At 40.4% G+C, this 11,389-nt stretch overlaps 1 protein-coding gene across 1 annotated transcript in view; it reads left to right on the top strand.

The window, feature by feature from the left end:
* The first annotated feature begins 702 nt into the window (after positions 1–702).
* The window catches only part of LOC110522939 (5-hydroxytryptamine receptor 4-like), a 34,939-nt gene continuing 24,252 nt past the window's right edge, over positions 703–11,389 (top strand). The window contains exons 1-2 of the mRNA XM_021601375.2: positions 703–714; positions 772–1,355. Of these exons, the coding sequence (XP_021457050.2) occupies positions 703–714; positions 772–1,355 (596 nt within the window). The remainder of the gene's footprint in view (positions 715–771; positions 1,356–11,389) is intronic.

Genomic DNA, 11,389 nt, shown 5'->3' with positions numbered 1-11,389 from the left:
TGACGCCAATGCTTCACACAGTTATGTCAAGTTGTCTGGATGTCCTTTGGGTTGTGGACCATTCTTGATACACACGGAAACTGTTGAGTGTGAAAATACCCAGCATTGTTGCAGTTCTTGTCACTCAAACCGGTGTGCCTGGCACCTACTACCATACCCTGTTCAAAGGCACTTAAATATTTTGTCTTGCCCATTCACCCTCTGAATGGCACTCATAAACAATCCATGTCTCAGTTGTCGCAAGGTTTAAACACCCTTCTTCAACCCGTCTCCTCCCCTTCATCTACACTGATTGAAGTGGATTTAACAGGTGACATCAATAAGGGATCATAGCTTTCACTTGGATTCACCTGGTCAGTCTATGTCATGGAAAGAGCAGGTATTCCTAATGTTTTGTTCTCTCAGTGTAAGTGCCGTCCAAGTGCACTGAACCATCCTAGGCTAAAGCTACCACTACCATTTACATAGACACAAACACCCAAGAAAATTCCAAGCGCACTGAGATCTAAACACTGGAGTCAGTGCTGAGCACAATTCACAGCTACCAGTTTATGAACACAAATAATACTATATGTCAACGTCTACCCGTTCATAGTTTGTTTTAAGAGAGTCAGTAAATGGACATTAGGCAATCGTTACACTCTCGGGTTGAAGGGGATACAAGCGTGTCACTATTCCATATGTGGATACAACAGAACGCACATGCCTCTTCCTGTATGTGGATCTGCTCGTTCATTGCTTGTTCTCTCTCTGCATGCTGTCTGTCTCCAGATTGAGGAGAGGAAGTTCAGCAGCAGCAGCAGCAACAACAAGACCAACTGTGTATTTGTGGTGAACCGTCCGCATGCTCTCATCTGCTCCGCTGTGGCCTTCTACGTTCCCCTGGGCCTCATGGTGCTGGCCTACCAGCGCATCTACATCACCGCCATGGGCCACGCGCGGCAGATCGGCACGCTGCAGCGGGCAGGCTCCGCCCACTACTCGGCGCCCCCCCATCACTACCTCAGCTCCGAGCAGCAGGGCTCCAGTCGCATGCGCATAGAGACCAAAGCTGCCAAGACCCTGGCTGTCATCATGGGCTGCTTCTGTCTCTGCTGGGCCCCATTCTTCATTACCAACGTGGTGGACCCCTTCATCCACTACAGTGTGCCCTGGCAGATGTGGACCGCCTGGCTGTGGCTTGGCTATATTAACTCTGGCCTTAACCCCTTTCTCTACGCCTTCCTGAACAGGGCCTTCAGACGGGCCTTCCTCATGGTACTGTGTTGTGGTGGTGAGAGATACGTACGCCAGGGGAGCTACGGCCCCACCAGACGCTACTCTGGATCTGTCAATGGGACCTCCGTCGCACTCAGGTAAGGAACTGATACTGGACCACCCACACGTGTCCTACCTTTTATCATTTAGCCTTGAATTAAGATCATTCTCTCTCAGGTACAGACACATAATGTTCTCTCAGATAGGTGGGTTAAGCTGAGTCTCTGTTGCCCCATCTTACTTCTAATACTTTTTGATTCATCTGAGATGAGATATTGCCCAAGACGTTTGTGTCACATCCTGATCTGTTTCACCTGTCTTTGTGCTTGTCCCGTCGAGTCCTACCAGCGTTTTCCTGTGTTTCCTGTGCTCTCGTTTTTGTTACTGCAATGCCTTATGAAGGCAGGCAAAAGAAGTCAAGGCAGGCAAAGGGTCGTAATCCAAATCAGAGTCATGCAGGTACAGCACGACGTGCAGGATAAGGGTCAGGACAGGCAGAGGTCAGACCTGGGAAGACTAAGAAAAACAAAAACTATAGCACAGGAAACACGGAAAACAGGTAGGATTTGACATCTAAGGCACTGCATCTTAGTGCTAGAGGCGTCACTTCAGACCCTGGTTCGATTCCAGGCTGTATCACAATCGGCCGTGATTGGGATTCCCATAGGGCGGCGCACAATTGGCCCAGCGTCTTCCGGTTAGGGTTTGGCCGGGGTAGGCCGTAAATAAGGATGTGTTCTTAACTGACTTGCCTAATTAAATAAATGTTAAATAAAAACATTTAAAAAATTATGGGACAAACACAAAGACAGGTGAAACAGATCAGGGTGTGACAGTTTGAGGTCTGAAGAGAAAACCTGGTTATTCTCCAATCAGGGTCATCAAAGAATGAATATTTAAATTGTTGAACAACATAGTGAGAGTTTAACTCAAACTCAGAAGCTTGAGTTTGTTTAACTGTTGAATGTCTGTGTGTTATTAAAAAAATAATAATGTTTAATTAGACAACCAGGAAGCCAGAATAGGTTATCGTCAAGTGAAGACAAGTAAAGGATGGGGCATCATTAGGGATATTTAGATTTGCTCTTATACCCTGTTTTTTTCCATACCCAATTTGGTTGGGCACGTTGAGCAGTGCTGTACTCTTCTACCAGACTCAGAGGCCCATGTGTGAGGAAGGCACTTAGGCCACTCAGCCCGCGCCTATATGACCTCATCAACACTACTGGATATACAGAGGGGGGAAAACAAAATGCATGTGACTATATCCTGGATTGTCAATTGGCCCAGAAGTAGTATGTATGTGCTTTTTAAACCACATTGGCATTTTGAAATGGGATAGTGTTTGTTTATTCATGTTTTTATGATTATGTTTTCCTTTTGAAATCGGATGAGGTGCCGGATGTTGTGATCTTTTTGTGTCATCATTTATCTTTCTCAAAGGCTGTTTAGAGAAAGAGAGAAGAGAGAGAGAAGTAGCTGGTTTTACATACTTCTCTCCAGGGTGACTTAGCCTTTTTTTTTATTGTTCAGTGTTTTGTTTGTGAGTTTTTCACATAATGATTGACTTTGTTTCCATACAAAATGTTACAAGTCTACCGTCCATGTGTTTCTATTTTATTACGTTTTGGAAAATAACATTTCATTCTTAACTGGTAACTCTGCGGCCATATTCACAGTTGTAGTGGTTACTCCTTGGATTCATTTTTGTGTAATATAGTAGGCAGAAAAACAAACGGTATTAGAGACACCCTAATGTCTCTCTATTAAAAAAATGTCTGAGACACAAAGCAGATGTCTATTTTTTCCGCTCAGAATCAAATTACTGCAACTAATAGAAGCTGTTGGAAAATCATTACGGATTTTGCGTAAGATACTTTTTCTTCTAGCATTAAAGTGGTCAGTAGTCAGTCACATAGTGAAAATGTCAACCAATTGATTGGTCGAAAAAACAGACTACTTTCAGTCTACCAAGATTTTATTTAGTTGGGGACAGCCTTACTTCCCCTAACCTTTTAACCTAACTCCTAAACCCTAACCCCTAGCCTAGGCAATGTTAGCCACCTAGCTACCTAGCTAGAATTCGTAACTTATCATACGTTTTGCAAATTTGTAACATATTGAATGTTTTGCAAATTCATAACATACTGTAAGTTTAGCAAATTTGTAACATATAATATCAATTGTAATTCGTAACATATCATACGAAATGGGTGATGGACATCCACAAATGAATACATACCATAATAAACATATCACACTAAATGGAGTGTGTCGGATTTACATACAGAATAATACGAAATGCTCAGAGAACATGTTGATGGAAAAGCTTGTTGTGTTATGGCCATAGAAATAATCCATAGAAGGGTTTTGGAACCTCTAACCCTGGCAATTTGACTGTTAAACTCCTGGGTACACTATGAATAGCTGACAGTTTTGTCTTAAATGGAAACTTACATCTATGGATAAATATGTCTATGGTTGGTTGTGGGTGCCAGTTTGCCTTTTGAAAATGTCCAAAACAGTCTTGTGAAAAACGTATAGTTTGGGAAGCAAATGCTGTCATTATTACACGTGTAATATGGTAGTTATTTTAACGTTACTATTTTTTACAAACAAAAAAATATTTGATTCATAAAATATTTAAGCAGTCATCTTCCTCAAATGAAGGCGATGATGACAGAATATTTGCGAGAGGGTTTTTTTGGAGATTTTTATAAGGATTCCAAAACACAGAGGTAGTTGGAGAACTTATTCATGGAAGTAAATACATTTTGAAAAAAAAGTAATAATAATATACATGTATATATTATTATTAGCTAGCATACAGGTAGACCACTGTATATGATGAGATGCTAGCTTGCTAACTTTACTGTATAGCTAAGTAAATCAAATATCAACAGCTAGCAAACGTCTTATTAGCTATCTATCTTGATCTTTATCATTGGGAATTAAAACACAAGCTCCAAATGCATTTGTAGTCATGGAAGAGGGTGAAAGGACTTTTGCTCCAGCTGTCAGAAAAGGGAGGAAGTAGACTGGATAGGGCAGGTCATTTTTTGGGAGGACATTATGAAAGGATTCTCTCGTTCTAGTTCCTAGTAAGGAAAAATGTTAGGACAGAGAGATATTAGCAACATGCTAAAACATGAGGTGGATAAATGGCACGACAATGGGCCTCAGGATCTCGCCACGGCATCTCTGTGCATTCAAATTGCCGTCTATTGTCACGCCCTGATCTGTTTCACCTGTCCTTGTGCTTGTCTCCACCCCCCTCCAGGTGTCACCCATCTTCCCCATTATCCCCTGTGTATATATACCTGTGTTTTCTGTCTGTTGCCAGTTCGTCTTGTTTGTTCAAGCCTACCAGCTTTTTGTTTCATCTCCTGTTTTTCCCTAGTCTCTTTTTCTCGTCCTCCTGGTTTTTGACCTTTGCCTGTCCTGACCCTGTACCCACCTGCCTGACCACTGTCTTTCTCTGACCCTGAGCCTGCCTGCCGTCCTATACCTTTGCTCCACCTCTGGATTACCTACCTCTGTCTGACCTGAGCCTGCCTGACGTCTTGTACCTTGGCCTCGTTTGCCTGCCCATGTGGTTCAAATAAATATTGGTACTTCACATAGTCTGCACTTGGGCCTTACCTTGATTCCTGATATCGTTAAAATGCTATTTTTTTCGTTGTCTGTATCTTATGCCTGCCCATACCATTACCCCACCGCTCACCCACACGGCGTCATTCACGTGAGGCCGGTTGGACGTACTGACAAATTCTCTAAAACGACGCTGGAGGCAGCTTATGCTAGAGAAATTAACATTAAATTATCTGGTAACAGCTCTGGTGGACACTCCGTAGTCAGCATGCCAATATCACATGACCTCAAAACTAGAGACACCTATGGCATTGTGCTGTGTGACAAAAACAGTGACCTTTTATTGTCCCCAGCACAAGGTGCACCTGTGCAATGATAAGGCTGTTTAATCAGCTTCTTGAATTTCCACACCTGTCAGGTGGATGGCAAAGGAGAAATTCTAACTAACAGGGATGTTAACAAATTTATGCAAAAAAATGAGAGAAATAAGCTTTTTGTGCATATGGAACATTTCTGGGATCTTTTATTTCAACTCATGAAACATGGGACCAACACTTTACATGTTGTGTTTATATTTTGTTCAGTGATTGCCTAGTCACTTTTACCCCTATAATCACATGTACATACTGTATTACCATAATTATCTCAACTACCTTATACCCCTGCACATTGACTCGTTACTGGTACTCTTTGTATATTGCCTCGTTATTGTTTTTATTGTTACTATTTCCTTTTTTATTTAGCAAATGTTTGTCTTACTTTTTAACTCTGCATTTTTGGGAATGGGCTCTTAAGTAAGCATTTCACTGTAAAGTTTACACCTGTTGTATTTGCCGCATGTGAGCAATAAAATTTGATTTGATTGTGCCTGGGGAGGAGAAATTAAGAAGTTCCTAATTTGTATTCCCTAGACCTCGCTAACTCCTCAAACCTGATTCATAGTATAGAGCACTGGTCGTCTTTCCACGAGGTTTCAGGATGTTGAATAACACTTTATTAGTTATGTTATAATGCCTACATAGGATGGTCAAAATCCATTCTGTGTTGAATTGTGCATTCATTGTTTTCAGTATTTGTTATGGATTTCCTTTTGCTTAGTAGCTTTAGCTGCTCTAGTTTGTATTTGTTTATTCTGAAGCTGCTTTCAGCAGCAGAACAAAGTGTCGATAGAGAGTGTGTGTTTAGTCATCTGCAGGAAAAAGGCATAAGGACATTACACGTCAAAAACCAAGCCTTGTGTAGCAAGGTCATAATATACACAGAGAATTAAGTACTTGTGGCTGAAAAGCAGGTTTAGCCTTGGTTCACACACAGACTACCATCCACTTTGATGCACTTCGCTGAGCACTCTGGTTTTATTCACATAGCAAAAAGGGAAGGATTCAAAATGAATATATAGTGGAAACACTGTTAAAACTTTCACTATGTTGTTCAACAATTTACAAGCCCTATACTGTAGCTACCTGGGCTTTTACAACCTGAAATAACTACACTTCACATCATCGCATAATAAAGCAATATCACCATCTTCAAGACTGCCTCAAGCTAACCGCTAACACAATGTTCTAGCATCTTGAAAGCATTCCACCATCTTGCCAGAAGTAGCCTTCTCTTGTCATCACTGTTGCATCCAAGATGCGGCAGGGTAGCCTAGTGGTTAGAGTGTTGGGGTTGCAAGTTCATATCCCCGAGCTGACAAGGTACAAATCTGTCATTCTGTCCCTGAACAAGGCAGTTAACCCACTAGGGTTCCTAGGCCGTCATTGAAAATAAGAATTTGTTCTTAACTGACTTGCCTACTTAAATAAATAAAGGTTAATAAAAAGATAAAAGCATGGATGGATTATGTTTTATCTAAAAATGTCTATATCTAAGTGATGTAGCTACAGAATCCATTTTCCACCAGGACATGCGCTTTCCTGTGTATAAGCTCTATTGGTGGCAAGGTGACGAGTCAACACAACCAAATGGAACCTAGCTTGACTGGGAATTCCACAAGGTTAGGATAAAAATGTGTACTCTATAGGTGCCATTGAATCTTTATTGCCCACAAGGGTTGAGAGCAGTGGAGGCTGCTGAGGGGAGGATGGCTCATAATAATGGCGAGAACAAAGCGAATGGAATGGCACCAAACCATGTGTTTGATGTATTTGATACCGTTCCACCGATTCCACTCCAGCCATTACCACGAGCCCGTCCTCCCCAATTAAGATGCAACCAACCTCCTGTGGTATGAGAGAAATACATTTGTAAAGTAATCAAAGGAGCTTACAAGAAAATGACTAATTCAGGCAGAAAGGAGTTTCAGCACTTTAATCCATTGTTCAGGATGAGTAAATCACCTGTACTTACCCTGAACAATGGATTAAAGTGAGCAAATAAAACATTGATCTCTGCCTTTTTTGTTGAGTGCTCCTTTCTGCCTGCAATTAGTCCTTTTGGAAATGTTTCTTGGTAAGCCCCTTTGATGGATTTTTGTCATTGTTGTCAAGCACCCCTACTTTCTTTGTTTGCTGTTGCTCATTTGTAAAGTAAATACATTCACTCTCAGTGTGTTGGTTCACCACAGAGACATAAGTGCCTCCTACCCCAGCTAGCACATACCGTTCTGAGAACCATATGTTTCTTAGAGCTTCGTGAGAGTATGGTTGTCCTATGGTTATGTTGCCTGCAACCTTCCCAAAATGTTATTGGAATGGTGTAGGATAGTTGCTTGGCTTTGGAACATCCTCAATACATTTAAGGAACATGACAAAACAACGTTATTACTTTAATGGAATGTTCCTAAAAGTTCAAACATGGTTACATTTAATTAAATTTTTTTGTATTGTTCTAGGAATGTTCTCCAATTGGTTTGGCATTGGGAATGTTCTCAAAGTTCAAAAAACGTTAAGAAACAACGTTCTTCTGTGGGAATATTAGTACTTCAGCATAACGTTTCCTACAGGTTTCCTTATGGTTCTATTTTAAATTATGTTCTCAGAACGTTCAGATAATGTTAAAGTGGAACTGACAGCATTAACTACTTTGCAGATATGAAACAAACAGACAATCATAATATCAGTGAAAAATATCAAATTCCTACTTTATGCTACAAAACCAACTTTATAAGAGGTTTGAAATAGGTTCTACTTTACTAAAAAATCCATGATGTACAGTAAGGCATTATTGGCACAATAGATGGATGCAGTTCAATACATGATTAATATAATTCACCAATACATTTATTCACTTTTTTCCCAAAAATGTATAGCTGTAAATCACAGCTGGCGCCCCGCCCCGTACATTGTTTGCTGCCTCCACCCATTCGGGCGGGATGTACTGTTTCAGGGCAATGATCACAAGTCGGTCATAACGTAGTTATAGCGTGGCTAATAGGCTAGCGTACATGTCAAACATAAGGCCCGTGGGCCGAACAGGACACATAAGCGAGTCAACAATTGAGATCTATTTTATCAAATTAGAGCCTTATGTCCTGGCATCGGTGAAATCAACTTCAATCGCGCTGCTTTTGTTTGTCCCATTTACAGTGCACAGCGGAGGGAAAGTGTACAGACACAGTCCTAGCTAGGCTACTAAAAACGAAGCCTGCAACAAAACAAGATGCAGATGAGCGCTACGTAGGCCTATTACAGGGTGAGGAGTGAGTTTCACACATCCCCACGTGCTACATTCACCCCTCAAACTTACTTAACAGTGACCCCAGCACTGAACTGAGTGCAACTGTAGATCCGAGTCACTAGGAACCACTGTAAAGGACGTAACCCTGTTTGCTTAGGGAGTACTACCTCCTCCCAATTCGGCCCATACCTGGCGCGAACTCGGGACCTCTGCCTTAAAAACACACGTGACCGCCCTCCTCAAGGGTAGCCGATCGCACCACCTCAAAAGCTAGCTAATGAGGCAAAGCAAGCGGGATACTTAAGGCTGAGGAGCAAGTTTCACACATCCCTATGTGCTACACTAGATTCTCAGAAACATATATCTTCGTTCCCAGAACCAATGGGAAACCAAAAATGTACGCTACCATTACTTCCAAGAAACCAAATGTGCTAGCTGGGACTGCTCTCAATATGGCCACCAACACTACTTCCTGTAGCAACTCTACATCCCTGTCAACAGCTCTGCACCATTGGGACACGTTTCTGCATTTGACATTCCTAGATTACAATTTTAGGGTGTAGGGGAAGTTACTGCAGATGCAGTATCTGTTAATCTAATGAACACTAAGTTATTCTACCTCAGAGCTTGAGCAAAAACTGTGGACAGTCTCCGCCGCCACGGCAATAAATATACAGTGCCTTCAGAAAGTATTCATACCCCTTGACTTATTCCACAGCCTAAATTCAAAATGTATTAAATATATTTTGTCTCATCCATCTACACACAATTACTCCTAATGACAAAGTGAATATGTTGTTTTAGAAATGTTTTAAAATGTATTGAAAACGAAATACAGAAATATTAAAATTACATAAGTATGCACACCCCTGAGTCAATACATGTTAGAATCCCCTTTGGCAGCGATAACAGCTGTACGTTTTTCAGCTGTGAGTCTCTAAGCGCTTTTCACACCTGGATTGTACAATATTTGCTAAATTTTTATTTTTTAAATTATTCAAAATTTGTCAAGTTGGTTGTTGATCATTGCTAGACAGCCATTTTCAAGTCTTGCCATAGATTTTCAAACCGATTTAATTCAAAACTGTAACTAGGCCACTCAGGAACATTCAACGTTGTCTTGGCAAGCAACTCTAATGTATATTTGGCCTTGTGGTTTAGGTTATTGTCCTGCTGAAAGGTGAATTTGTCTCCCAACATCTGTTGGAAATCAGACTGAACCAGGTTTTCTTCAAGGATTTTGCCTGTGCTTAGCTCTATTCCATTTACTTATATCCAAAACAATTCCCTAGTCCTTGCCAATGACAAGTATAACCATAACATGATGCAGCCACCACCATGCTTGAAAATATGAAGAGTGGTACTCAGTGATGTGTTGTGTTGGATTTGCCCCAAACATAACACTTTGTATTCAAGGACAAAAAGATAAATTTCTTTGACATTTTTGTTGTTGTTGCAGTTTTACTTTAGTGCCTTATTGCAAACAGGATGCATGTTTTGGAATATTTGTATTCTGCACAGGCTTCCTTCTTTTAACTCTGTAATTTAGGTTAGTATTGTAGAGTAACTACAATGTTGTTGATCCATCCTCAGTTTTCTCCTATCACAGCCAAACTGTAACTGCTTTATACTCACCATTGGCTTCATGGTGAAATCCCTGACAGGTTTCCTTCCTCTCTGGCAATTTAGGAAGGATGCCTGTATCTTTGTAGTGACTGGGTGTATTGATACACCATCCAAAGTGTAATTAATAACTTCACCATGGTCAAAGGGATATTCAATGTCTGCTTTGTTAAAAACCGTCTACAGGTGCCCTTCTTTGCGAGGCATTGGAAAACCTCCCTGGTCTTTGTGGTTGAATCTGTGTTTGAAATTCACTGCTCGACTGAGGGACCTTACAGATAAATGTATGTGTGGGCTACAGATAGTACATAGGTAAGCATTCAAAAATCATGTTAAACACTATTATTTCACACAGAGTGAATCCATGTAACTTATTATGTGATTTGTTTAGCACATTTCTACTCCTGAACTTATTTCGGCTTGTCATAAACAAAGGGTTAAATACTCATTGACTCAGGACATTTCAGCTTTTTGTTTTTAATTCACTTGTAAACATTTAGAAATTCTTCATTCCACTTTAAAATGATGGGGCATTGCGTGTAGGCCTGTGACCAAAATCGAATTGTAATCCATTTTAAATTCAGGCTGTAACAACAACAAAATGTGGACAAAGTTGTGGTGTGAATACTATTTGAAGGCACTGTAAATGCAGGGATGGGTAAGTTACTTTCTAAATGTAATCCGGTACCGTTACTAGTTACCTGTCCAAAATTGTAATCGGTAACTTTTGGATTACACAAACTCAGTAACGTAATCTGATTACATTCAGTTACTTTTAGATTACGTTCCCCTTAATAGGCAATAGAAGAAGACAAAAATGTATGTTACCAATTGAACTTTGTTAAAATGTTAAAATGTACATACAGTTGCTGGCCATATATATATATATATATATATATATATACATTTTTGGACTTATAAATTATATTTATATATATATATATGACGGAGAGGAAGGAAACCAGTTATATAAATATAATTTATAAGTCCAAAAATGTATATAGCGACAGATTGCCCCTTAAAGTCTATCAAAAATGTGAGAGTTTGAGGAGGTGTCCATTTTTTTATCAGCACTGCCCTGTACTGCATTATCACCACCGCATCTCAATGTTAGAGCCGACACCCTGGTTCGTTTCCAGGCTGTATCATAACCGGCCGTGATTGAGAGTCCCATAGGGCTGAGCTTAATTGGGTTTTGCTGGTGTAGGCCGTCATTGTGAATAAGAATTTGTTCTTAACTGACTTGCCTAGTTAAATAAAGGTTACATTTTTTTAAATAAATAAATGAATTAGACTG

This window comes from Oncorhynchus mykiss, chromosome 5, assembly GCF_013265735.2.
Source record: "Oncorhynchus mykiss isolate Arlee chromosome 5, USDA_OmykA_1.1, whole genome shotgun sequence".
Classification (NCBI taxonomy): Eukaryota; Metazoa; Chordata; class Actinopteri; order Salmoniformes; family Salmonidae; genus Oncorhynchus; species Oncorhynchus mykiss.
Note: the sequence above shows the minus strand (reverse complement) of the source record. Positions and strands in the feature narration are given on the sequence as shown.